Raw genomic sequence first — 26,991 nt, forward strand, 5'->3', positions numbered from 1 at the left:
TAATGTTAAAAAGAATTTCTTTAAAGGCTGTAATTTGCTAAATCTAGAGGGATTTTTAAAAAAGTAGTTTTGCTTTATAGGTGTCAGGTTTAATACAGACAAAAGCAAGTGAGAAAACAATGGCCAAGAAACCTTATAGAAGGGGAAAAAAAAAACCCAAACCCAAACCAAATAGATGTTATGAAAAGCCTCTTTTTTTCAGTAGCTGAATCAGTACAACAGCTCAGAACTCTCATGAATCTTTTGCCAGTCAGGTAGCTTCAGAGGCTAGGCACATCTGTAGCATTGCAGCTCTCAGATATGCACGGTCCTGCCAACCGTAATGCCTTGGTTTATCATTCCAAACCTCAGAAATACACTTGCATGGCTGGTATTTTTAAACAGCGAAGAAAGGCTACACCATACGGCAATCAAATTAAACATGATTGCACTGTCCCTTGACAGAACTCTCAAACTAATCATGAGATTTCACCTTCCTTTTCCTATTAGCGTTATGGTAATTAGACATGATTTTGTTGCTGGTTCAGTATGCAGCATGTCAGTGTAACCAGTGATGCAAAACAGATTCATCTTTTAAATAAGAACAATTAGAGAGCAGACAACTGCTCTCTATACCATACTTTCCCACCGTGTCTCACTTTCAGGCAGAAGTGAACTAATTAATTCATGCTTTAACCTATCTTGGTGTACAAATGCTCCCTAACTGTTCACAGCTACCACAACAATGTCATCATCATGCAAAAGAGCCCAATAATTTATAGCAATAGTAACCTCCTTCATAATCTTTCATCATACTTATAAATAGACATATATCTCATCGTCTTCCATGCACGTGCACATATAAAATCTCTGTTTGACAGGAGATCTGGACCAAATGCTGCTACTTTACAAGGTTATAATGTTCAATATTTAGCTACTATGCTTGTTGTGCCCACATCTAACTGCATACACAAATTTTCTGCTTTCACACTGCATTCATTTAGCTTAATTGCAGGCGTTGGCTTTTTTTTGTGAAAAGAGGCAACTGAATAAAGAATTATTGCCATTAAGTCTTACATGATGTACAATGCAAGTAAATTTTGTTCTCCACACACAAGAGAAAATATAACCAGCATTGCCAGTCAGTGTGGTTTCTGTGTGTGGCACTTTCAGCTCAGATAAGAAGATGACAACTCAACTAATGCCCAAAATATCAACTGAACCTAAAATATTTCTTCTTGCCCAGCACACCCGTTTCCTTCAGGCAGTCGAGGTCACAGGCTAGTGATTATGTGAGTGGAAGTCCTGCAGCAGTCTCTTCACATCAGCCCTCCCACCAGCATCCCTTCAGAATACATAAAATGGTGGGGATTTTTAGTCAGGACTTAACAGAGCTTTTTATTAAGTTTCTCTTTCCACACCGCAGATAGGTCACTGCATCTTTCTCAGTTGGAGACAACCACAAATGGCTCCTAACATGTCAATAAAAGTGAAATCAGAGAGGGAAAAAAATCCTGTGTTGCTCTTTGAAGGACAGTCTGTGCATCCTTGACATTCACTACACTTTGTCCTGAAGAAAGCCAGCAAGAAAGAGTAAAACTAGAATTTAAGCTCCCCAAAGAGCTAGAGGGTGCGCTGCTCCAGGTTTTTAAAGACAGTGAATGCAAGTGCTGGAGTCTGGTTGGAAAAGTGGTGGAAGTTTGTGAACAGAATGAAGTCAAAGCAGAATCTGTAATAGAAGAGAACTGAACCATGGCACTGCTGATCAGATTCAGAGGATTCCACTTCATCCCGCTTGAAGTATTTAATACAGGTCTCTAGAAGTGCCTGTAGAGGCAGCTTCCCCTCATTACTGTAGGGAATTATTTCCTTAGGTGGAAATACGCCCCTTTCAATGCCAGCTGGGCTGCCCATGTTCAGGAGAGTTTGACTCACACAGGAACAAGTGCAGAAATAGGTTCATAAAGGGTTCTGGAGATTGCAGAGCCATCTCACAGGACTGTAAAGGAGCTCATCCTGGTATGCCACTAAAATGACTCTAAAATGTTATTCGATATGCTGACAAGCAGCAATCACAAGACAGAAACACAACCTGAAGTTCAAGTGTAACATTAGCACAAGAATTCTGCAAAAATCAATTGCCAGTTAATTTAGATGGGAAAAGGGAAGGAGCCAAACACCCCAACCACTGTTCAGACAGACAGAAAATTATGGAAGGGGTTTACGGAAATGCATTCCACAGTGGCAGGGCTTGGATTTAATGCTTAGAAGATACTTTAAAATTCTATTTTCCTGTTTGGAGTCTTGCTTTGGTCAAACTGTCAACAGTTCCACCCATGACCAGAATTCCTATGTAGATCACAGCAGTCTAGAAAAGTATGTACAGACTTAACACTACAGGACTTAAAATAAAAATAGAGTTTCTAATATACTAATCATGCTCAGCTTACCAACTGTGTGTACTCTACATCATCTCCCAGTAAGCCCGTGTCATTCAGTGTATACTTGGCTTTCTTTAGTACGGCATCCACTGGGCCTTTTTCTACCTGGTGTTTGATAGCCTTGAACAATTTATAAAGAGGCTCCCCGGCATTATCCTGTTTAAAGAAAAGGAAGTGAAATAAAGCAAACCCAAAAGATATACCCAGTGCAGCATGTTGAAGTAGTATTAATGAAAAACCCCACAGGCAACAGACTTCAGTTCTCACCTTGAGGTACTGGTATAAACAAATAGACATCCAGTTAGACAACATTCTCTCAACAACCGTTTCAGATCTGAAAAACAAAACCAACCCCGCGCACGGTGAGGGTCGTTAATGACACAGTTTTAACGAAAAACATTGCTTGCTTGAAATACAATATTTTTTCATGCTTAACTGCATGCACTCTCCTAATGCACTGATTTCCCTATAGAGTCTTGAGAGCTTTAGGATAAGTGCTTTGTATTGCTCATCACTCCTGGCTACCTTCAGCTCATTACTGAAACACATTTTTTATGCAAAATCTTAAATTTGGTCTATGCTCTAAGAGCTAAAAAATTAAACCAGTTGTGCAGTTACTGGGAAATTACCTTCAGATTACAAAGCTACAACATATGCAGAGCAAGGTCTTTTGTAATTTACTTGGGATAACAACAGATTTAAGCAAGCCCTCACTAAATGCACAGTGCAAGCTGGTTATGTGTGCTCGTTACGGAGATGATGTGTGGTATAAATGCTAGATCATTTGGAATCAAATTAGATTAAAAAGTAAATGAAATGTTTGGTATTGTGTTGTAAGGAAGGTAGATCTTTCAGTAGTTTTGATGCAGATTCTACACTACAGTTTTTGAATATGGAAATCTGTTGCCATCAGTCTTGGATGTGCTTTCCATGGCTATTCCTGGTGGGCTTGTCTTCCTAATACGCTTGGGCCAGGCTATTTCTGACTTTCATGGATAGCTGGCATTTTAATACAGTCACATTGCAAAGAAATACATTAACAGAAAACCAGAGAGCTATAGAAAATATGACAATCATTCAAACCTTCTTAGCATTAGCTTTGGGTTTTTGGCCACAACATACTGCTCCATCAGTTCTAAGAACAGCGTCCTCATGATGTCAGTATAGTATTCTAGTTTTCCATGTAAAGCAACTGTCAGTAAAGACGCAAAATACACTTTAGCTCGAGCAGAGAACTCCCTTTGGTTTTCCAGCGTGTGAATAAACTGGAACAGAAAACAAATGTACAATTAAGTACAGATGACAGGTTTCTGAAGAACCTCAACACTTCTCTGCACTTGAAAAAGTTTTCACAAGGTTGACAAGAACTACTTATAAGAAAACATTGCCTGTAATTTGTTTCTAGATATACACACAGTGTATTGGACTAACCCAGGGTACATGCTTTAACTGAAGCCTTATCTAAAAAGGATGCTTTAATTAAATGAAAAAAGGTGTTCTGTGACAATTTTTTAAAAGACAAAATCAGCTTCCCTTTCCCCCTAAGTCCCAGTCCTTTCACATCAGATTACAAAGACAGTAATATAAGTACACCTGGGAATGCGCTCTCATCTGCCATAAACTGTAATGCTACAATTAACTAGCTCAGCACTGGAGCCTCATTTAAAAAATGAGAAAAACTTAGAAGGCTAAGTCTATATTTAGGTGTCTGACAATCAGGCACAGTTTTTGAGAGTGAGCAATTAGAAGTCTCTTCAGAGCTGCTGTGAGCACTCATCAATCTGGATGAATAGGCCACTTGAGGAGAGTCTGCCTCATGGGGACAGAGACCCAGCAGATGGCTGCCCACACGTGACTCCCGTGATGAACCACGGTGAAATCAGCATTCTCTGATCACACTTTTTAAAGAGGCTAAAACAAACTTGTAACAGCAGTTCTTATGCCAGATTGGGTAATATCTGTTTTCCTACAGCCACTGCAATGTTGACTAATTCCATACTACATGACCTGGCACAGAAATAGGATCTTGCCTCTCTGCCCCACCAGGAAGCTCTGGCTGTGATGCCACATATCTGCAGCGGTTACGAAGAAAATCTCCTTCAGTACTCACATTAATGAGAAATGATTTGCTATTGAGGAGGTTGGAGAACTGATTCAAAGCCTGCTCCACAGTCTGCCGCCTGGCCTCGGGAATATCCAGCTTCCCTGTAATCATCACATCTTTCTCTCCGTCTTTGGAGGGCAAGAAGAAGACTCTGTCTGTGTAGGTTTTGTAGTCCAGTACTGGAATTCCAGCTTCATTGATATCATTTGTTTGATCCTCCATCTCTATCATTAAGTCTGGAATATGCAATACAGTTTACAGGTTCATTTAAAAAAAGCCTGCAGCTTTCTGAGGCAACACAATCTCTTTGGGTACCTTTTATTGCTATTCAACACCAAAACCTCTATTTCATCTCACATTTTCTCTTGCTGTTTTTGCCAACTCTCCTGTTAACTATGGCCATAGCTAATCCTATGGTGACATGAGGATAAATACCTTTCGCACAGATGGTTTCCTTGTTGCTGCCTTAATGGATGTTTGGGTGAGTTCATATATACAAATGTGGGATTGTAGTGTAGAGCTAAAAAAACCCCATCACAATACTGCAATATGGGTTGGTTTGGCTTTTTTTTCAGTGCACATTCTATCCCCTCTGAGTCAAGGTAGTAACAAAAGTTCTTTTAAAAGACACACAGCAATCAAGGAAAGAAAGCTTTAAAGTGTAAAGCATGCTAATTTAATTGGAAGGAAGGGGATGGCAGGAAGGAAGAAGGTTAAATGATTCATTGAAATTGATGGAAACATTTCTGTGGGACTCAAAAGCTCCAAAGTTCTTAAAAGGGACAAGAATTAGGCAATCACCCATTGGAGCAGCTATTCTAGTTGAAGGCTTTCCAATTACTCAATATTGCTGATTGACTAAAATACCATGTTAATTAATACAGTGACCTATTGTCTCTGCAATTTTATTGCTTTTATTCATTCATTTACCTCTTTGTTTTACAGCATTCAGCAAAGCTGAGGGAGAAAGCATCTTGTAGTTTCCAGCTTTGCAGTATTTGTACTTCCTCTCTGATGTCCCTTTCCTCGGCTATCTTTAGTCCTCTGAGTTTTGCACTGCACTTTGTGCTGTTGATACTACAGTTTCACAGTATGGATCTAGAACATGTTTTGAATTCAGCATTTAGGAACTGGAATACCCCTTGGATATGCATTCTACTTCTGCAATGTCTGTGTTTGGTGGAGCAGAGAGGAAACTTTCAACCCAACACGCAGCAGAGTCTAGCTCTGTACTAGGAGTGTCAGCAAGAGAAAGTCACCTTCTCCTTTCAGAAACATGCATGAAGTTCCATGGAGAGGTGGTGAGACAGAGAGCTGTTAACCTTGATCAGCCCTCTCACAGTTCAAAATGCAGTTTGAAGTGAAGGCTATTCAGGAATAGTTCTCGATTCAAACATTTGCTTCTGTTTTGTGTCCAGGACCTGGAAGGAGTTGCTTTTCCAGAGAAAGCAAACAGGTACAAGAAAAGAACATCCTGTCCCAGAAATGCCAGAAAAACAAGTCTGGGAGAGGCTTCCAGCAGGGCTGAAATCTTTGAGATACCCTGAGCTTCTTAAATCAATTTCAAACTCCAACCTGAAATTGTTGTTTAATTCAGTCCTGCTTTTTAGCCACTGCCAATATGAAATAATCTATTTCTCTTTAGAAATAAAACGTGGGGTTTTTTTAGTAGAGATATTTTTCAACATGACCCAACGGCAAATGTAATTCAGATAATGAGGTGACATTTCCCGCTAATCATTCAGGCCAATATTTGCAATGTTTGCACTCAGATGCCTAATTTAAGCACTGCAATGAGTAGTTCAATGCTGAGCCTTCACACCTCCCGCTGCCTTCCCTGGGATGATGCCTCTACATTTACACAGAACAATTAGTTAGCTCCTGAAATCAAGCTTAAGGTTTTCCCATGATAAACAGGGTGAAATGCTATTTGTTTCCTGCAAGCTTGCCAAATTAGCCCTTTGTATGCTGATTGCTGCAAATAAATTTTGCAGCTCTGAAAACAGTTTTTAACCACAGAATCACAGAATGATTAAGGTTGGAAGTGACCTTAAAGATCATCTAGTTCCAACACCTGCCACTAGACCAGGTTGCATACAGCAATTGTACTAACTACTAAGTACATGGTTAGTTACCATAAAACATCCTTATCTCCATATCAATCACCACTGACATTAATGGTTCTAAGAATCACCTATATGAACTAGTTTCTATTTCCCCGTTGCTAACTCTGTGCTTCCTATAGACTATTTCCTTTATTAACTTTAGCTCCCTATTTTATTTACAGCTTTCATATATAATTGCAAAATATATCCTATATGTCAATGTCAGTATCAAGACTACTAAGATCTACTAATTATTTGTTCCCTGGGGACAGCTTTTGCAAGCTAGCACCATTGCTCCAGCCCATCTTCTGACTGCTCAAGAGGACCACAGGAGTGCAAATATCTGTCATACCTGTGAATTCCTTCTTGCACCTATCTCTCACGCTCTCCTCCAGGCCTTCAAGTTGTGATTTGATTTTTTCATACTCTCGTTCTGCTTGTTGGCTCTTGCGCCTTTATGGAATAGAGGTAAGATTTTAAAAGTTACAAACTGCAAAAGTAAGTAATTTGCAACAGCTCTGAGTGGGGGACATTTTCCTAGTTTTGATTTCTTTTTAAACACTGGCAGCAGAAAGAGCATGGAGAAGGAGAACAGGAACAGTGGACCAAGTCTTCATTCCATGCAAACCAGCCTGCCACCATCAAGCGCCTGCTGCTTCAAAGCACACTTGGGCCAACAATTTAATATCCGATAAGCAGTAGCTACAAATGCTTTCAATCACATATTAAGTACAGAAACTCAATTTGCATGTACTGAACAAAGACTGCTTGCAACATGTCCTGCACTGGCTCTGAGCCACCCAGGAGTATGTCTGGAGCTGAACAGAGAAGTTTGCAGGAGGTCCACGAGAACACCAATGCTGTACAGCACATACTTCAGCATTGCTTCAGCTATATTGATAGGCACCGTAAGAGTGAAATCTACCCCCTCCTGAGAGACAGTATGAGGCCCTCATTACTAACTTTGAAACTGGGCTAAGTAGGTCTTAAGTGAAATAAAGACATTGTTCTGGCCCTTTGTGAAGCATGAATTTCACCATTAATCATGAAATTTGTTTGTGGGTAACACTTACCTCAGCTGGATAGGCCTAAATGACCCCTTAGCCAAATCCAAATCCATCCAGCTCAGACCTACTGTGCTGACTGAAGCAGCATAAACAGTGATGGATATGTATAAAGAATAAGTTATCTCCTTCACAAGAGGCACTTTAGCTGCCATGTATGTGTGCAACTCAGCCTGCAATTGTGTGCTTGGCAAGCCTGTGACCAATTGTTGTACTTACATACAAAGGACAGACTGGGCTGACTGATTGACATCAAGGAATTTGGTGTGTGTGAGAGGAATAAATTGGTGTTCCAGCTGTACATACACATTTCCAGCTGTAACTGACTTTCTTAACCTTGCAGCTCATAAAGAAGATGAAGATAATTTCTGTAGACTGAGCTGAAAACAGTTAGGTAATACCTTGAAAACTTTAGGACAGCAAATCCACCTAATTAAAGGAACTTACCTGTAACAGATGATAGAAATGATGATGATTGCTATCATTGGAATAAATACCAGTGGCAAAATAAGATTCAGTGGGATATCACTCACACGTGTATCGTATTCCACCCTTCCAAGGATCCATTCCCGGAGTCCAAATTTCACCTAAGTAGGTAAGCACAGACATTTGTCTCAAGAAGTGTATAGAGGCAGTGGTTCACTTCTCAGTTGCACTCTAAATTCTTAGGAATTCTCACAGTTGAGTTTCTAGCCCAAACTGCCAAACAAAGGGAACATTTCTGAGTATTTTATGCTGAATTTAGGTCACTAGCACTTTATTCCATGAACTGATTTTATTTTGCTTAGTAAAGGAAGAAAAATCCCCAGCCTGTCTTGCTACAATTCCTAAGTAATGAAGGTTGAAGGCATTTGGTAGCTTGGGACTGCTCTCATATGAAGTCTTCTAGACAGCAGGCAGAAGCTGGAGGAAGAAAGAACTGCAAGGAGTTTCTTCACAGTACTACAACTACTTTAAAGAACAAATTGCTTCAGTTAAAAAGCACTGTACTGTATCGGTGTCACACATGGTATTAAATTCTATTGAAAAGGCGACTTACAATGAATTCAGGAAGGTTATTGATTGTATCTCTCTTCTGTCGTTTCTTTGGTTGAGGCTGTACTTCTGGTGGCTCACAATATAAGTCTGTTTCAGTTAGTGTTTTTATGTTGCAAGGCTCATCTCCCACAAAAGCCTGTGCCTCGTCTATTGTCATGGCTTTGTTCAGGTTACTGCCCTAGACAGAAAATACAAGACTAAGTCATCATTGCAAAGTCTTCAAGACAGGAAGCCCTGAGTTCCAGCTTTGCATTTGGAACGTTTTTAGCGGCAGATGTGATTAGCATTGCAGTGTACAGAAGAGTAGAGTGGTTGGGAATTATTCAAGTCCTCTCTTTTCCTTCCTGGAGTGAGAAGAGATGTTCCCTCCAGTCCTTGGGAGCTCTATGGCAGAAGGCATTTCCAAATGCCAGGCTCAGCAGGAGGGGGCATCCTTGAGAAACCCAAAGTATTGCTAAAAGATAGCAACTCTCTCTGAGAAGGGTAGAGGGAAGGAAAGAGGAACTGACGATGTTCAACATCTAACAGAGGTAAGGGACTCTACCAAGCATTTCGGGTATGGTACCAAACAGCTATTAAGAATTCGAGAAAGGAAGGAAAAATTCTATAAACACATCAAGGACAAAATGAGCAACCATTATCTCTTGAGAAGTTTACCTTTGCATTAATAAGTTTGTTGACTTGTTTCTTGATGCCATCTGTGAAGTTTTCAAAGGTTGGGTCTGCAACATAGGCAAAGGAGTGGCTCTCATTTTTTACAACCAAATGATAATGATCCATTAGAATAATAGTGGTAATGTTATAGTTTTCTGGGTCTTCCAGTATTGGTGGGGAAGAAAAAACCACTGTGGTTTCATTGAGTCTATTAACAAGCTTTCCTTCAAACTGTAAGAGACAAGAAGAACATGCACATTTTAGAGTCTGACACATTCCTGTACATAACTATTGATAACCTTAGACTGTAGAAATAAAACAGCTAGATTCATATCCTCACCATACAGCAGAAATAACATAGTACGACACATTTTCTGTAAACAAAATGAAACAAATTTGTTGATAGGTATAAAATTGTTGATTCATTATGTTCTAGCAGCTGCCTGCAGAAAAAGCTTAGGCTACAGATCAGTTTCCATTGCCTCCAAATTCTGTGGCTCTGGACCATATTGGATTGGTATCATTAAATTGCTCTAAGATTGAGGGTTAACATGACAGCTTTAATCCAGATCATCTTCTGTGCCATAAAGTATCTCAGGTAGATTCTTTTCTACTGACATTGTAAAATACCTCGCTGAAATTCAATACAGTTTCTAAGTGAATTTCAGAATAAAATTTACCAATTGTCAACCAACTGCTCAAGGTAACAACAACTCAGTTAACCTGTCCCGTACCCCCAATTCACAGAATCATAGAATCATAGAATAGTTAGGGTTGGAAAGGACCTTAAGATCATCTAGTTCCAACCCCCCTGCCATGGGCAGGGATACCACACACTAAACCACGTCACTCAAATTACAAAAGTGTTTTTATCCTTGAAACTCCTTCAAGTCATTCAGTAACATCAACTACAGCCAACTACACTAATAGGAACCCTCAACATTTCTTCTACCTTGATATTGTCATGTAAGTGAAAGCAAAACAAAAAATTAGAGAAGTTTCTAGTCTTAACCATGAATGTATGCTGTATGTAATGCTAACTTAAGCTAATGTGCTGAGATGATACTGAGCATACATAAGAAGGGTGGTAAGAAATGTTGATAAACACTGACAAGAATGCTAAATAGCCTTTAAGATTGGAGTCTAAGGATAGAAGATCCTTAGATCTTCTAGGAGTTAAGGGTATCAAGAAAATAACATCTTGTAGTTTATGGTCTAAGAAACATAGACAGTTTTCTTCTTAAAATTCTTCAAGGATAGGGTTCTGATGGACTCAAATCCAGCTGGCTTTGGTATACTCTTGAAGTTGAATCATGCATATAATGCAATACGTGCACATGGATCATAAGACAGTCTTAAATTGACAAGCAAGACTTAGAAAAAGTATTTGTATTTTCTTACTAGAAGATCACTTTTACATCCTCAATCATCGCATTAAACAGTGGCCTTCACTAGAAGAGTGGGAAACTGGTAATGTCAATTCTTAACATGAGATGCAAGAAGGGTTCTTTCTTTTTATGTTATTTTTCACAACTGTTTGTGAGCATGCTATAGGTGGAATATGCAGGAAGCAAGAGAGACAAGAAGATTTGGCTCTTTGAGGCATGAGAAAATAAAAGCCAATGACTGCATAAAGCTGAGTACTCAGCATTGTCTAGATTTAGGTCCTGTTTCAGGTAAATCTTTAAAGTTTGCAGGGGAGAAGAAGCAGAAAGACAAAGAAAACTTAACCACTTTCCAATTCTGAAATATATGCACTTCACCACTCAAAGCTTAATTCTTTTATCCTTATTCATATTGAATTAAAAGAATTTTAAAGCAGAAGACTGCAAGGTGCAAGTCAATGTAAGTCAAGATGGTATGAGTGGGCTCTTCTTCCATGGAAACCCTGAACAGACCCAGAAATCTATTTAAACCTTATTCCACTCCAAGCCCAGTGAAGTCCAGTGAGCGAACTTAAATGCATTTTTGAACAGAGTATGTGTTAGGCATCTAATGCGATGCCTTTGTGAGGAAAGAAAGAAAATTACCCTTTTGAGATTCATTTTCCCTGCTTCTGGACGCTCTGCATACACCACCAATGAGAAACTCTGGATGAGCTCGAAACCAGTTCCAGTTACTGTAATATTTCTTCCTCCACTGAAAGGCAGAATTAAAAGAGAAGTCAAGTCATTGGTAAATTACCACTAACAGTATTTTATCCTGCACTGCTACTACTTCCACTGGAAGCACCTATATAATGCCTGTATGACAATTAGATATCCTACAAAAGGATTTCTGTTAAAACTGTAGATGACAGCAGCATTTATAAGCAGTGATGTCAACTTCAAACTCGTTTTAAAACAGCAGAATAAAAAAAGGTACAAATTGCTTTGCCAATATTTGTGGTTTTTGATTGTTGCCTATCCTTGTGTGCTTTACTTCTCCAATGTTTTTGTTAAAATCACTCCACCTACCACACATACAGAGACAAAGGTGAGAGTTTATTTTCCACAGGTCTCCAGGCACCAGGCTTCTCTACTTAATTTCATTTGCAACACATTGTTTAAAAAATAATGCATTTGCATTAGAAGAAGAATGCATGCAAGTGGCCAGTGGGAGTTAAAGTCATCAAAGTAACATGAATTAAGAGGGATAGCAATCCTCAAAGCAATCCATTAAAGTAAGCTTCAGTTTATATAGAGGAAAAAAAAAAGAAGTATTTTAAACCCTGTGAAGTAAATCACTATTGATCTACCAAAAAGCCCTCCAGGCCTCAACCCCCCCAAACCAAAAATTAAAGGCAAATATTAAAACCAAATCCTATTCAGCATAAGTGACCACTCAACATTCAAGGAGGCAGGTACCAATTTCTCCAAGAGCAGTCACAGCCAAGTTTACTTTTAATGCCCTATTTGTATGGTCATGATATTCTTTTACTGAAAGAAAGTGGAAACATCATGATCTCTCTCTTCCAGCTCTGCCCCATTAAGAGACCAGAATAGTAGGGAACAGCAGAGATCAGTGTGAATCCAGGTCACCAGTTCGTCCCTATATCAGTCACAGAATGACTTTCCTAACCAGAGGTATGCTGCAAGGACTTTTATACAAATGATTTGTCATATTGCTACAAATATAAGAGTGGCGCACACTTCTTTGGTTTCACAATTAGTACTGGGTGAGCTTTCTTCCGGAAGGAACAGTTACCAGATGGGGTGTTAGTGAGTACCATCATAGAAGAGAGCATACCTTTTAAAAGCATTATTGAACTCTGATCTAGATTTCCTAAAAAGATACTTTTTTTACTCATGGGACAAAGAGATGACAAGCCATAATTTTCCTCTACTCCCAGCATACTTATTAAAAGCTGAATAGAAGAACTGTTAGAAACCTTTTCATTAGAAACCTTTTATATACGTTACCCTATGGGATAAGGATTTGTAAGTAACACAAAGATCATGTTGTCTGACATCAAGCTGAAATGCTTTGAATCTCTTTCTTTGAGACATCTTCATTTAAAAGAAGCTCATTACTTTTTCTGGTTTCAGGATTTACCTTTGAAGTGGGGATTAAAGTTCAAAGGTAAACAGAATGCTTTTAAACATCAGCTGCAGTTAAGATCACAAACTCTACATATCTAAATGTGTGTATGGCTAGAATACAGGAGTTTTTATTTCAAACAGTTCTACATGTAATAGGTTTATTACATACTACACATTTTAACCCAATTGTAAATGAAGTTATGACAAACATTTCGTTACCTGCTGAAGCTATTTACTGGCAGGAACTTGGTGACAGTAGGATTCTCACGGTATGAAAACTGCTGCGGTACAGTACTTATTGTGCCCCCATAGTTCATTGTGACTGGAACAATTTCAACCTTGCTATTAGGTCCTGTAATGCAAACAATCTCATCTCCAAATTCAGTGCTAGGTTGGAAAAGAAAAAGAAGAGGAAACATCTTCAGTTACTAATGTTACCATTTGTAAGGTGATTTGTAATCTTTACTACAGTGCCCCAAAAGCAACAAAACCTGGGCTCTACTTTTGCTGGGCACTGAGTAGTTACAAGAGGAGACAACACTTTCCTCAGATCAGTTAGGGTCTTGAAAAAAAGACGTAGGATATGAAAAGGAATAGTGTACAAACACAAGAGCAATGCAATGTCAGCACATTTCATGTGATTCCTTTTCTTTTTTGACAGGGGAAGGGGAGAAAGAAAGGCAGCAATCAATAAAAGGAAAAAGAAATGAGGGGAACAAGCCAAGGGGCACTAGAAGATTAAGATTTTATATGGAACCACTGAGGAGTTGCTGAGCGAAAGCATGGGTGGGTTTGGAGCAGCCGTTCAAGCAGAGAAAGCCGAAACTGGAAAAACCTTTGGATATCCAAGTTCTCCCACTTTGGTTGTTTATTTGGTGCTTCTCCCAGCTGGAGCCTCTGAGCGAGTTTCTGAAGGTTATGTGCAGAACCCCATTGCATGGGATGAGTCACGAAGAGATAGACAATGGAGTTGTTTAATTTCTAAAGGCCAGGAAAGGCTGACGCTTTGTTAGAATACAGCGCCGTATTGTTATTTACTCAGGGTACATACACATTGCAAGGCTGGCTACCAACTGAAACTTGAACATCCTTCTTGGAACCAGTGGCCAGGTTTGTACCAGTGATGGTAAGTGTTGTTCCACCTGCTTGTGGTCCACTTTGAGGTCTTATTTGAGAAGGATGAGGTTCCTGCAAAGAGAAGATGGTCATACCAATGAAGAAAATGAAAATAAAATTTACACCAGTATTAACTGGTATAATAGCTAAATTACTACCTGAAAAATCATAAAACTAAAATAATAATGGACAATTCTTCTACAATAAAACAAAGTATTCCATTGTTCAAGCTTAAGGAAGATGTAACAGATTATGGGAACGTATTTATATTTTTCCCATACTGTATTCTACATATATGAATTCATATAAAGAGTTTTATATGAATTTCAGCTCCCTATTTACAAAATGTAGAGCTAGCTGCCATTAGGCTTGGGAAAGCTTTGTGTTGGATTTCCTGTTTTCATATTTATTTTAAGATTTTTCTTTCTTTAGGCTGAGCCTACCTTCACCTTTCCTTACCCTTTCTTATATTCTGTGTCAGCTACAGAAGAGACAGCGCAAGGTTTTCAAAACTTGTACCGAACAGAAAGAATATTAAGATTCCCTTTATCTTGTAAGGCTCTTAATTGCAGTACAATTGTTATCCTATTCTTAAGCAATGAGCTTGCAAAGAAAGACAGTCTGAAAATGCAAAACTTTTCTTTATGCACTTAGAACCTTGGAGCAGATTTCTGAAGAACAATTGAAACAAGCAGACACGCTTCAAAATTGTTATGAAATTTGTTTGATATTTAAATTTCTCAAATAAGTTCCCTCCTTTTGTTCTCAATTCAGTCTTCGTTTCCGTGATTGTATTCCGGGAGCTATGACAAATAATGTAAATTAACAGTGAGGGCTTTTCTTTTAATTGCTTCATCACTATCCCTGCTTCCAGTTGAGAAAAGCATCCTTATTCAGAGTAACACTGAAGCCACTGAATCAAGAGGCTGACTGAAGCCGTGCGAGATGGCTTACCAGTTGGCTCCATGGCCTGGCCATGCCAGCAGACGTGCCACAACCCTCACGCCGGGGTGGTGGCTGCTGTGCATGCAGGCACAAGGTGGTCCCACGCAGGTGGCTGCCACATGTGACACACACACAGGTAGAATGCCAGGTCCAAGCACGTGGCAGGCGCATTGCTATGGAAGACCCTGCATTTGCTATAGTATACCAGCTCAGAAGCTTAGGGAGGCTGTGAACAGGTAACGCTTTTTCTGATGTACAACTGTGCTTCTTCATCCATTCAAACCATTCAAACATAAGCTTTCCTTAAATGAGTCAAATAAGCAATACCAATCTCATGTATATTTGTAAATGACATCTGCTCTCCTTCTCGTTGTGCATAAACTTGCTAAAACGGTTGACTGATAACAAGGTCCAGGCTTGTGGCTATTCGGTATGAAGTGTATGCAAATAAAGGAAGAGCAAACAAGTTTGAAAGCTTCCCTTGCTGATGGTTTCCCTGATCACCATCAGACTGCACTGATCTCCCACTCTTAGGAGGAAAAACTGTGTTCAGAAACAGAGAGCAAAAAGCCCACACCTTACTAGTTATGCAGCAAAACCCCTTCTCCCATGTTGTTTTGCTTAGGCACAGACTGCCATCTCTGTGACAGCTTACAGCTACATAACTGAGGGCCCAGGAATGGCAAGGAAGAGTGGTACTGATGTGCAGTTCAGCTCAAAGCTCAGTGAGCCATTGACAGGTTTTTAACAAACAGCAGGAATCCGTAAAAATGCATCCAATTGAACTCCTGGTTACTTTACAAATTTGTTTTACTGAAGCACAGATTTTATGGAGACACAGAGAACTCGTACTTGCTTGTGCCTATTTTAGACTTTCACATCTGAGCAACTTCCCTCCGAAGGAATGCATCATGGTTCAGCACACTTCACAAATCCACAATGACAACTGTAATTTGCTCTCAAGTCATTGAGCTTTAGGAATATGCTTTAACACTAATTGGGTGTCAATTGCTTTTCTTCCCTGAGAGAAATCTGTTTGTAAACCCTTCAATCCTCAAGATGTACGTTGCTGGAGCATATGACTGCTCTCATGTGCTAACCTTTGATTTTATTTTATTTAATACATCACTCAGATTACAAGTAGGGAAGAGACTCAAAGTAATTTTAAAGCATTTTTTTTAAGCAAAAAGGAGCATTGATTCAATATAAAAGAGTTGACTAAAACTTGCTCACTTGTCTATGTAACCCTCTCTGTGCATGCTCTTCTTTGGATTTAATTGCTTGGTCATTTAAGCTAAATTGAAATAAGTCACATAAGGGTAAATAAGAAGTTTGAGGGGGGCAGTTTTAAAACTCACACTTGAAGTTTAAATTAACACAAGTCTAGACATGCCCTTCAGAGAAAAACTCCTTTGTGCTTTTGTATAACACATTTTGTTGCTAAAAAATTTACAGTAAAATTTCATATAAAATACACAGCCAATGAATAGTTTATAATCATAGAATCATAGAATAGTTAGGGTTGGAAAAGACCTTGAGATCATCTAGTTCCAACCCCCCTGCCATGGGCAGGGACACCTCACACTAAACCATGTCACCCAAGGCCTCATCCAACCTGGCCTTGAACACCACCAGGGATGGAGCATTTACAACCTCCCTGGGCAACCCATTCCAGTGCCTCACCACCCTCTCAGTAAAGAATTTCTTCCTTAGATCCAATCTAAAATGAATCAATTACATCAATACCACATGGATAGAAACCCATACTTTTTAACAACTTCAAATTAAATCTTAATTCTTATAAACTGTTCAGGACCTCTGTATCACCCACAGTAGAACCCCACAGTAACGATTAGCTGCATAACATGCCTGGGATAGCTTTCAGATGAAAATATACCCCAAGAACCACTAAAGAATCAGAATGGACAAATTCAGTATTGCTGAACCTCAGAAAAACTACTGAAATTTGTAGCCTTTCCTCTAAATACTCCCTCTACTTAAAACCTAGCCTCTAAGGACGGACGTGGGAAGAAAAGGAACAAGAAAAGGTTCTGAATCACCACACACCACTGTTTCTTTACGTGAAACAATCGCTCTGTTAGAGCTCTGCTGGGTTACCCGATGGGTAACTCTGGCAGGGCAACAGCTGGCTCTCTTGCTAACAACCAGTGAATATCAGGTGAGCCATGAACTTGAAGCTGAACTGGCCAGCACGATTTTCTGTGAGGCAACTTTCAGTGGTGGCCTCCTTTTGCCTCCCTGGGAACAGGGATGTATAGGTAACCAAACAGAGAAGTTATCTCTGAGTAACATAGCTGCAAGGGGAAACAGAAACAAGTACCTATTCTGTTTTCCTCAGAAACTGCTTTTTTTCTTAGCAAGACTCCAACTTTGCTGGAGTTTAAAGCCCAGCTACACCTGGTGGGAGAACACATCACTCACCCCTCACCCCATCCACAGCATAGGCACATCTTCAGGCTCAATGGGGAACTGAGGCCAAGAGCCACTGTGGGAGCTAACACCAGTAGCAGCCAAGGAGGAGGTGGAATAGTTACGTTTAACCCTTGTTTTCTGTTAAATTGCTGTCCTTGCAGCAGTTCCTTAAACCAGCTTAATACAAAGTATTCATATTTAACCTATTTAAAGTAGTTCTGCAAATACCAAGAACTCTCCAGACACAAACAATGTGGACACCTCATAAAGATGATCTAATAAGGGGAAGCTCAACTATACTCCATGCGCAGAGGAATTCTTCAGCATAACTGCTAAGACAAAGCATAGTACCACTCTGTTACTGTAAACTTGTCAGGAAAATGATTTGATTAATTTTAACTTGCTACTTTCCATTTCACATTTTTCCCCTTTCCCTTTCTCTTAAGGACCTGCCAGAAAAAATAAGTATTTAAAATAAATTACCAAGAATTTGAACAATTTTAATAACCATTTTATTGCAAAACCAATGTGCTATGAGCAAGTTTTAATGCTCGCCTAAAATATTCACGGGGGGCTCAAGGAACAAAGTTACCTCAGCCCACCTGGTGGTCTTCTTAAGAGTACCAATAAAGAAAAAGAAATTGGGTCATCCAAATGCTCCAGCAGAAAGCATTTTGCAGAAATGCAATTAGGTAGATAGGATCAGCAGGAGAATGATATTCAGTTGACTGCCAAGATAATTTGGAAAAGTACCATCACTGGTGGTACAAGCTTTCAACAAGAATCATGTTATTCAAGTTAAAGGTAGCCCCTTCCCATGGCTGACACGGCACTCACCAGCAGGACAGAGAGGTTCAGACCATTGGAAGCTGCCTGGTCTAGTCTCACCTTACACAGTCTTATGCAGTCTATCAAAGCCAAACCTAACCCACAGCTCTACATTGCTTACCACAGCCCTGCATGACATTCCTTTTCCTTGCAGAGGAAAATGAAGGGCAAAGGGTAAATCCTTCACTGCAAACCTTGTTTGAGGGATAATAAAAATGCTGCTTTATCCAAGAGGCAAACCCCTCTAGTCTGAACTGAACCCTCAGCAATACTGAATATTCAACCACTACAAAGAGCACTGATAAACATAGTACCTCGAATGCAAGATCAGTGATGCCACCTTTTCTAAATCCCCTCAAGGATTTTTTTCTCTCCTTATTTCTGCCCTTTTCTCATTTCAGTCTCGGAATCAGAAGTATGCCTGCTTTCATAATAAATACCCTGCTTTCATTTTCAGCTCTCTGCACCTTGGGATTTTTGCTGGCTCAGTCAGAAGGTGCCTGGGGAAGTATAACATCACAGCACAGTGAACCACTATAACATCACACCACAGTGCTCATTGCAATTATGATGGTAAGCAGAACATTTGATTATGTGTCCTATATGGAATTTGAAGCAGTCTTGTAATGATTCTTCTGGAAAACATCAGCCCTTGTGAGGACTTGGCAATAATTCATTTCTCACGGACACAGTAAAACTTAAACAACCCTGCAAATTCTAATTTAACCCTTGTTTTGTAATTCCTTAAAGTGTAGAAAATCATAATTCATACATATTTCAGTCTTTTTCTTATTCTCCTTGAAAGGGAGGATTGTTCTTTCAGGCCTATACTTCTTTTGTCACCAGGAAAATACTGTTCATCTCCTCCAGTTAGTTTAATGTTTGAGCATAAATATTTTCTGCAGTAACAAATTACCTTGTTATGTGGGGTTTTTGATAGTGTAGTTTAAAAAAGCCTGTTTCAATGTCTGTCAGATGTTCTTAATCCTGTTTCTTGCCCAGTCTGGCAAGCCATCTCCTAGCAGAGGGACTTCCCATGGCTGGGATCCCCCAGTGTCTTACGATCTCTCTCACGATCATGCCCTGTGTTTATAGGAAGTAGATTTGCTGTTCTGGCAAAACATGCGCATTCACAGCTATGATGTTCAGAATAAAATAGAATCAGAATCATTTAGGTTGGAAAAGACCCTTAAGATCATCAAGTCCAACCATAAGCCCAATACTGCCAACTTGGAAGGCACCTACAATGATAATATAGACCAGCTTGCCAACAGATGCAACTTGTTCTTTACTGCATGGTTTATCCTGAAGAAATACTTTGATCCGACTGGATTTCTTGCTTGTAGATCCATGCAGATTGTAGCTTCCCAGTCATGGGAAATACAAACATTTTACATGCCTCACATACAAACCTTCCTTAAATCCTACTTAGGTGTAATAATGTTGAGCTAGAAATCTCAAAGTCTACCTGCAACCCAACTTTCCCATGTAGCACCAAACTGCTGGGTTAGTACTCCTGAACTGGTAAAGCAGCTTTCCCACTGCTTTGATAACTATGAAGCAGCTTTGCTGGAAGGATAGTAACACTATGAATAGGTTACCTCTTCTGCTTTTGTGACTGTGGTTGGTGCCCATTCTGTTGATATGGTTTACTCTAAAGCCATGTTTATCTGCTGCAATTTGAAGCAGTGAGACGACGACAATTTCCAAGTCCTTGTGCATTGCCTGTATTACATAATGCTCAAAGAGTGCTAGTTTGTTTAGCAGGAAATTTGTTTATTCTCTCTGTAATACCAATGAATTCTCTAACGTGGCATTCGCATTCCTGTGTGTCACTGACTTATCATAGAATCATAGAATCATAGAATCATAGAATAGTTAGGGTTGGAAAGGACCTTAAGATCATCTAGTTCCAATCCCCCTGCCATGGGCAGGGACACCGCACACTAAACCATGCCACCCAAGGCCTCATCCAACCTGGCCTTGAACACCACCAAGGATGGAGCATTCTTTTCATCAGAGACCAACCTGAGCTTCACAAACTATATTTTTTGCTTTTGCCTTACAGCAATATCATTGTCTTGCATCAGCACGTCCCCTGAGGTGCTCTGTGCTTCGTCAGCACAGAGGTACTGGGATAAAAAAAGAAAAGCACTGGCAAGCCAGCTTACACTGGCCCAAGTATGTATATGACTTCACACTCAGGCCATTTTCCAGTGTCCTGTTTTCTTCACCACAGCCAGAAGTCTCTTCTTTGCTTGTATCCTTTGCCTCTTACCTACAAATCTGTTCACAGAAAGGCTTTCATTGTAGTTTCATTTTTTCTGCATGCTAGATGGTAAATTATCTCCATGTCTGTTCCACATATAATCACATTTTGACATGAACTTACTTATTAGCAGTGTACATGACTGCTGCTCTTACACAGCTACTGCAGATCCTCTGAGCATTCACATTTCAGTTCTTACATTTTTCAGCCTGTTTATTAATCTAGAATGAACTTTTTAGTCTTTAATTTTTTATGACTTGTGGTTTGTCTTTCTGCACGGTTAGGAAGGTGATCTCGTGTTTCTTCAGGTTTCTGATTACAGTTTTAGTAAAAGATACCTTTTACAGGCTGAAAAAAGCTTTCAGAGAGCTCCGAGCATTTTAGATCTCTGTGGTTTGCTGGTGTCAAATCAAAGCACAGCTTCTATGTCTATCTATTCCATGATTCCACCTGGCTAACAGTGGGGTTACTCCTATTCTTTTCTGGTTTTTATCCAGCTTCTTTGCAATTTTCTCATTAAAGATATGCAGGTGCAACAGAGAACCATTCCCTCAACCTCTTTTTCACTCAGCTGACTTACACTTGGGATCTGATCTGCCAGGCTGGTTTATGTTCTTTTTGACTTGGTTTGTTTGCTTTGCAGCTTTCCTGTTTACACTGTCATGTCCAGCCAGCTCACTTCTAGCCCCTTGCACAGTATTCAAGAACAAGAGGAGTGCACTCCTATGGAGCATCAGCTTGGTTCTGCATGTTTTCTTTTTCCATTTCTCTACTTTTCTGCTTGTCTGCCACTGAGCATATCTTCAACTTCTCATATTCCTGGGCATGACCCTCTAAATAGGGATACTATCTGCTGTAGTATTCATCTGAGGTAGGCAATTTCTAGCCCAAGAACTACACCACCGAGAGAAAATTGGTTACACTTTATCCTTCACTAGTGCAGAAAATCAAAGAGAGAAACAACCACCCACCAAAGAGCCTACTGGCAGATCACAAGAGGGGCCAGAAATTCAGGAACAGTTGGAGGGAAACAGAGGAGGGGAGACTAACAGAGATGCAAAGAAACCTTGGCATGAAGTCTATGCTTCAAAGGGGGGTGCTGGAGGAAACGTAACTGTGCCAGACCACAAGCAGAGACAACTGGGGAGGGAAAAGAGGAGGGTGGCAGAGTATAGCCCCGTGACACCATGAGAGATGCCAGCTGCAGCACAAGGGGAAGCCAGCAACAGATGGATGTGTTCAAATGGACATGATGGGAAGCAAATGGCAAAGCCACCTAAGCTCCTTTCTGCCGGCTCCTGTCGGCAGTGACCTCCAGTTAGGGGTTTGCCTTTGATGCAAGAGCACATCTTCCAAGCAGGAATGGGCTCTTGTGCTTCCACATAAGCAGAGCACAGGGATGCTGTCAAGGACATGATGTCAATGCACACGCATGTGGGTAAGATTTTCACAAGTGTACAGAGTACATTATTGCTCTGTATTTATCTCATCCATCCTTTCCTCCGTAAGTAACCTTTCAGCTTCCTCACCCTGGTCCCAGCAGCGGTAAGTTCTGGCTCCTGAAACAGGTCTGTAAAACAACTGGTTTGTTACCAAAATTATCTCCCAAATTATTCTGCCAGCCCTTGCATATAATGCACACAAATATTCAAGGCATTAAAGGCACAGACCATGAGGTGCTGTAGGCACCAGCTACTTTCTTGGAGGTCAAAATGTCATTTCATGGGCTATAAAGGTAACCACAGGAGCTAAATTAATCTTCTGAATGGGGCACACAAATCGTTAGGAATTGCTCTTTCCCCCTCCACTTCCCTCCGTTCTCTGACTCGAAGGAGCCTGCCTCTTGTTTCTGCAAACAAGCCACCCACTCACAGGATATTCAACCAGATTTCCATTGTGTGCTCTTGGCAGCCTGGTGTTCACCGCAGTGGCTGACCTGACCCACCAGCTCGTTTCGTCACAGCATCCACAACACAAGCCAGGCTTCAGCTCCTGGGTTATTTCTGCAACAGCAGAGAAGTGAGCTGAGTCCTGCCTTTCTGGGGCTGCTTTGTTCAACCCTCACACCATGTGAGCTGATCAGATGCTTTCTGGCAGTGCAGGTGCCCAGGCACAGAATTTGCCTGGCAGCGCACGTTGCGTGCTGTGTGCTGTGGATGGGATGCTTATGCAAACGGCTGATATTTTAAACAAGTAATTTTTTGGACTGCAGGCAGCATCTTTTGATCATGAGGCAAACACCACATGATTTTCTGAAAAGACCACAGAGCCTTGCTGACAGGTTTGATGGAGAAGTGGAAGCATGCATGACTGGAAAGTCTGCATTGTCATATGGCCAGGGTTCACTGGCAGCTTTCAAGCAGAACCACGAGCTCTGGATGGTGGGACATGTATTTAAGTGCATAGCTCAGATGATAGAGAATTAAGTCTAATAATAACCACATGAGGAAGGGCCAGCTTTGCTAAAACTCTCAGCTACCCAGGAGTTCTGGCTCCTGTGCAGGCTGGCACACAGACAAGATGTGCTTCAGGACTCAGGAATAAAATAAGATCCTCTGGAAGCAGTTATAGACTGCTGCAGATGTGTGGCTTATGAGCATCAATTGCATTGGCATCCAGCATGTAATACTCCCCTCACTTACAAAAACCCACCCAAGCCCCACAGCTACGGTGTAAAATCCATGTGCTGAGGTAAAGACTTGGGGAGAAAAATCAAGGAGTGAGCTAAACTCCTCCACAAAAGCCTTGTGGCAGTACTGGCACTGCACTGGTGAGAGCTTCCAGAGCAATTGCTTCAAATATCAAGAAGGAAAGCGGAGGATGGATGCAAGTAAGAGGAAACTTCCAAGTCAGGAGTAGATTAAGCAGAAGATTGCACCTTGTTAAATGTAACTGTGCTGTTCAGGTTCACATTCAAAGCACCAGTATGGTGAATAGTCATGTTCATGTTTGTTTTTAGATCAGACTCTAATTTATCCACCATTCTTCTCTTTTGATTCATCTAATCTTGTTTAGGTAAATAGACTTCCTGATTTACTAAAAGTCATTCTTTCTAAGCCAGTCCCTAAATTACCTTCAGCACCCCAGAAATGTATGACACTTTTGCGAAGTTCTACCTTTAATTTCACCATCTTACATTTATTTGAGCTTTCTGAAACAATATAGTCTTTTTAATCTGCATACCCTAAAACTCACAGAATTACTCTTGCAAACAGATGCTAGAGATCCCAGAACCAGCTGCAAGCCCTCGGTGGCTCGAGTCTGAGAATAAGGTATCCTGAGAAAGGAATCATGCTTTGTACGGGATCAGCAAATCTGGGCTATATATCTAGGAGGAGCTTAACTCCTTCCTTTGATACTGTTTTTCACTGTTACAGTAACAAGCAAATCAGATAAAGTTAACAACAAATGAAAAAGCAGGACTGGCCTTTAGCCATGTTACTGCTCCACCTGCTCAGAGACCAGGCAAGCTGTCAGTGCTTCAGATGTGCTGCATAGCTGGATATTAAAATTTAGCATCACTTCATTTCTATTTCACCAAACTGGAAAATGGTTACTGCCTGATCCTGATTATAGCAAAAGAACAGAAATGGCAGTAGAGGAGGACGGGATCACCAGAATTTAATTTCACTGGAATGGCTGGACTTGAACAATGCTCAGCTTGGATAGAGAAACTGTGATGGGTAGGGAGAAATAGCGCTTTCCTCCCCTGTTATGCAGCAAGTATAGATGAAGTGTTTACTGCACAGCACAGACTCTTGTTGACCTAGGCATTTTAGTTCAGAAATCATTTTAAATTGAAACCATGGCTTCCCTTTTAACTGGATTTTGACCCATTTAATAGAGGCTCAGAAATGCACTGCGCTGGCAGACGGAGCAGAAACAGGAGTCTGAGCCCCGTGTTGGGCCGACTATCAACCTCATCAATCCAGCTTTAAAAATGCATCTCACCGTTGAGACTGGTTATCAACTACAGCCAAATGTAGAAATATTTCTAGAGTCATAGAATAGTTTGGGTTGGAAGGGACCTTTAAAGCTCATCCAGTTCCAGCCCCCTGCCACAGGCAGGAACACTTCCCACTAAACCAGGTTGCTCCAAGCTCTGTCCGGGCCGGCCTTGAACACTTCCAGGGATAGGTTAGCCACAGCTTCTCTGGGCAACCTGTGCCAGGGCCTCACCATCCTCACCATAAAAAACATTCTTCCTTATATCTAATCTACTTGATAACTGACTTTGTGGTTTTAGTGGTATACATTAGTCATGCGTACGAGACCGAGAGTGTGGGGAGTATGATGACATCTTTGGTATACGCACAAGGCTAAGCAGCTGCATTGTCTTCTTATGCACTATTTGTGCAATTCTGCCCTGTGCTACCACACACTGCATTTAGAGTGGTCACTGCTAAAGCTGAAGCTATTGTGGTTCGGGTGATCAGAACGCACAGTGAAAACAGTGATAACTGGTCCCTCCCCATACAAGGAGAAAGGTTCCTGTTCCTCCTGAAAACTTGCAGTTGACAAACAGGTCTAGTTCCCTGCAAGCTGAGAAGGAGCTGGGTATGACTTCAAGTGAAGGCACTGAACTGCTGGATGCTGTGCCACACAGGATGACAAGTGAAGGAACTGAGCCACTGATCCCTGTGCCAGTGTGGAATGTGCGGAATGACCTGGAAGAAGTGGCAAGTGATTGTTGTGGTGACTCCCTACTGTGCAGGACAGAGGCACCCATCTGCCAAGTGCTTGTCTAGAGAAGTCTGTTGTCTGCTGGGGGCTTGAATTAGAGACGTCATGGAAAGACTACCAAGGCTTGTCCACTCATCCCACTATTACCCCCTGCTGATCTTTCAAGTGGGTACCAATGATACTGAAGATAACCTGGGAACTATCAAATGGGATTTCAGCTCTGAGGATGGTGGTCAAGGGTCTGGGCAGCGAGGTAGCTTTCTCCTCGATCCTTCAGTTAAGGTAAGCGACAAGAAGAAGAGTAGACAGATTCACCAAGTAAACAACCGGCTGTGTGGCTGGTGTTGGCAACAGGGTTTTGGTTTCTAGAACCATGGGACCTTGTTTAAAGATCAGCAGCTGATTGGGAGACAGGATCCACCTCATCCAACAGGGCACATGCATCTTTGCCAACGGATTGGCCAGCCTGGTAAGGAGAGCTTTAAACTAAGAAAGGTGGGGAACAGGAGAGTTATAGACACCACACAGGCACGGCAACACAAGGCTTGAGTGGGGATACCTCCAGCAAGTGCATGCAGCCAAGCAAGTGCCTACAGGACCTGTATATGGGATATCCTCTTGCACCCCTCCTGGTAAACTGACACACCTGAATACCCCTCTGAACTGCATGTATACCAATGCACGGAGTATGGGAAACAGACAGGAAGAATTAGAGATCTATGTGCAGTTATTAGGCTTTGATCTCATTGCAATTACAGAGACGTGGCAGGATAGTTCACATGACTGGAATGATGTCATGAATGGTTACACACTTGTTAGGAAAGACAGGACAGGAAGACAAGGTGATAGAGTTGACCTTCATGTGAGAACATCTGGAACATCTGGAGCTCTGGGCTGCTGGAATTATTAAGGGTGTGGAGCATCTCTCATGAGGAAAGGCTGAGAGAGCTGGGTCTGTTCAGCCTGGAGAAGGCTCAGGCAGATCTGATCAATAGATATAACTATCTGAAGGGAGGGTGTCAAGTGGATGGGGCCAGACTCTTCTCAGTGACCCCAGGTGATAGGGCAAGAGGCAACAGGCATAAAGTAAAACACAGGAAGTTCCACCTGAACATGAGGAAGAACTTCACTGTGAGGCTGACTGAGCATTGGAATAGGTTGACCAGAGAGGTTGTGGAGTCTTCTTCCCTGGAGATACTCAAGAGCTGTCTGGATCCAATCCTGAGCAATGTGCTCTAGGTGACCCTGCTTGAGCAGGGAGGTTGGACTAGATGATCCCTGATGGTCCCTTCCAACCTCAACCATTTTATGATTCTTTCATAATTTAAAATTCTTTCATTCTTTTCATTATGAAGTTGCTAAGACACTGGCCATCTTATTTGAAAAATCATGGCAGTCAGGTGAAGTTCCCAATGACTGGAAAAAAGGAAATATAACCCCCATTTTCAAGAAGGGGAAAATGGATGACCTGGGGAATTACAGACCAGTCAGTCTCACCTCTGTGCCTGGCAAAATGTTGGAGCAGATTCTCCTGGAAGGCATGCTAAGGCACATGAAAAACAAGGAGGTGGTTGGTGACAGCCAGCATGGCTTCACTAAGTGGAAATCCTGCCTGACCAATTTGGTGGCCTTCTATGATGGGGCTACAAAACTGATGGACAGGGGCAGAGCAGTTGATGTCATCTACCTGGATTTGTGCAAAGCGTTCGACACTGTCCCACACAACATCCTTGTCTCTAAATTGGGGAGACATCAATTTGATGGGTGGACCACTCGGTGGATAAAGAACTGTCTGGATGGCCGCACGCAAA

General features: G+C 41.1%; 1 protein-coding gene across 1 annotated transcript in view; it reads right to left on the reverse strand.

Moving 5' to 3' along the window:
- The window catches only part of PLXNB2 (plexin B2), a gene marked incomplete at its 3' end in the record, with an annotated part of 81,335 nt that overhangs the window by 17,748 nt on the left and 36,596 nt on the right, over window positions 1–26,991 (reverse strand). Inside the window, exons 15-25 of the mRNA XM_080636246.1 lie at window positions 13,958–14,094; window positions 13,126–13,293; window positions 11,416–11,524; window positions 9,389–9,616; window positions 8,733–8,909; window positions 8,141–8,280; window positions 6,982–7,082; window positions 4,531–4,760; window positions 3,504–3,685; window positions 2,688–2,754; window positions 2,430–2,576 (exon numbers count right to left, since the gene is read on the reverse strand). Of these exons, the coding sequence (XP_080492372.1) occupies window positions 2,430–2,576; window positions 2,688–2,754; window positions 3,504–3,685; window positions 4,531–4,760; window positions 6,982–7,082; window positions 8,141–8,280; window positions 8,733–8,909; window positions 9,389–9,616; window positions 11,416–11,524; window positions 13,126–13,293; window positions 13,958–14,094 (1,686 nt within the window). The remainder of the gene's footprint in view (window positions 1–2,429; window positions 2,577–2,687; window positions 2,755–3,503; window positions 3,686–4,530; window positions 4,761–6,981; window positions 7,083–8,140; window positions 8,281–8,732; window positions 8,910–9,388; window positions 9,617–11,415; window positions 11,525–13,125; window positions 13,294–13,957; window positions 14,095–26,991) is intronic.

The sequence above is a fragment of the Psittacula echo genome (assembly GCF_963264785.1).
Source record: "Psittacula echo genome assembly, chromosome: 1".
Lineage (NCBI taxonomy): Eukaryota > Metazoa > Chordata > Aves > Psittaciformes > Psittacidae > Psittacula > Psittacula echo.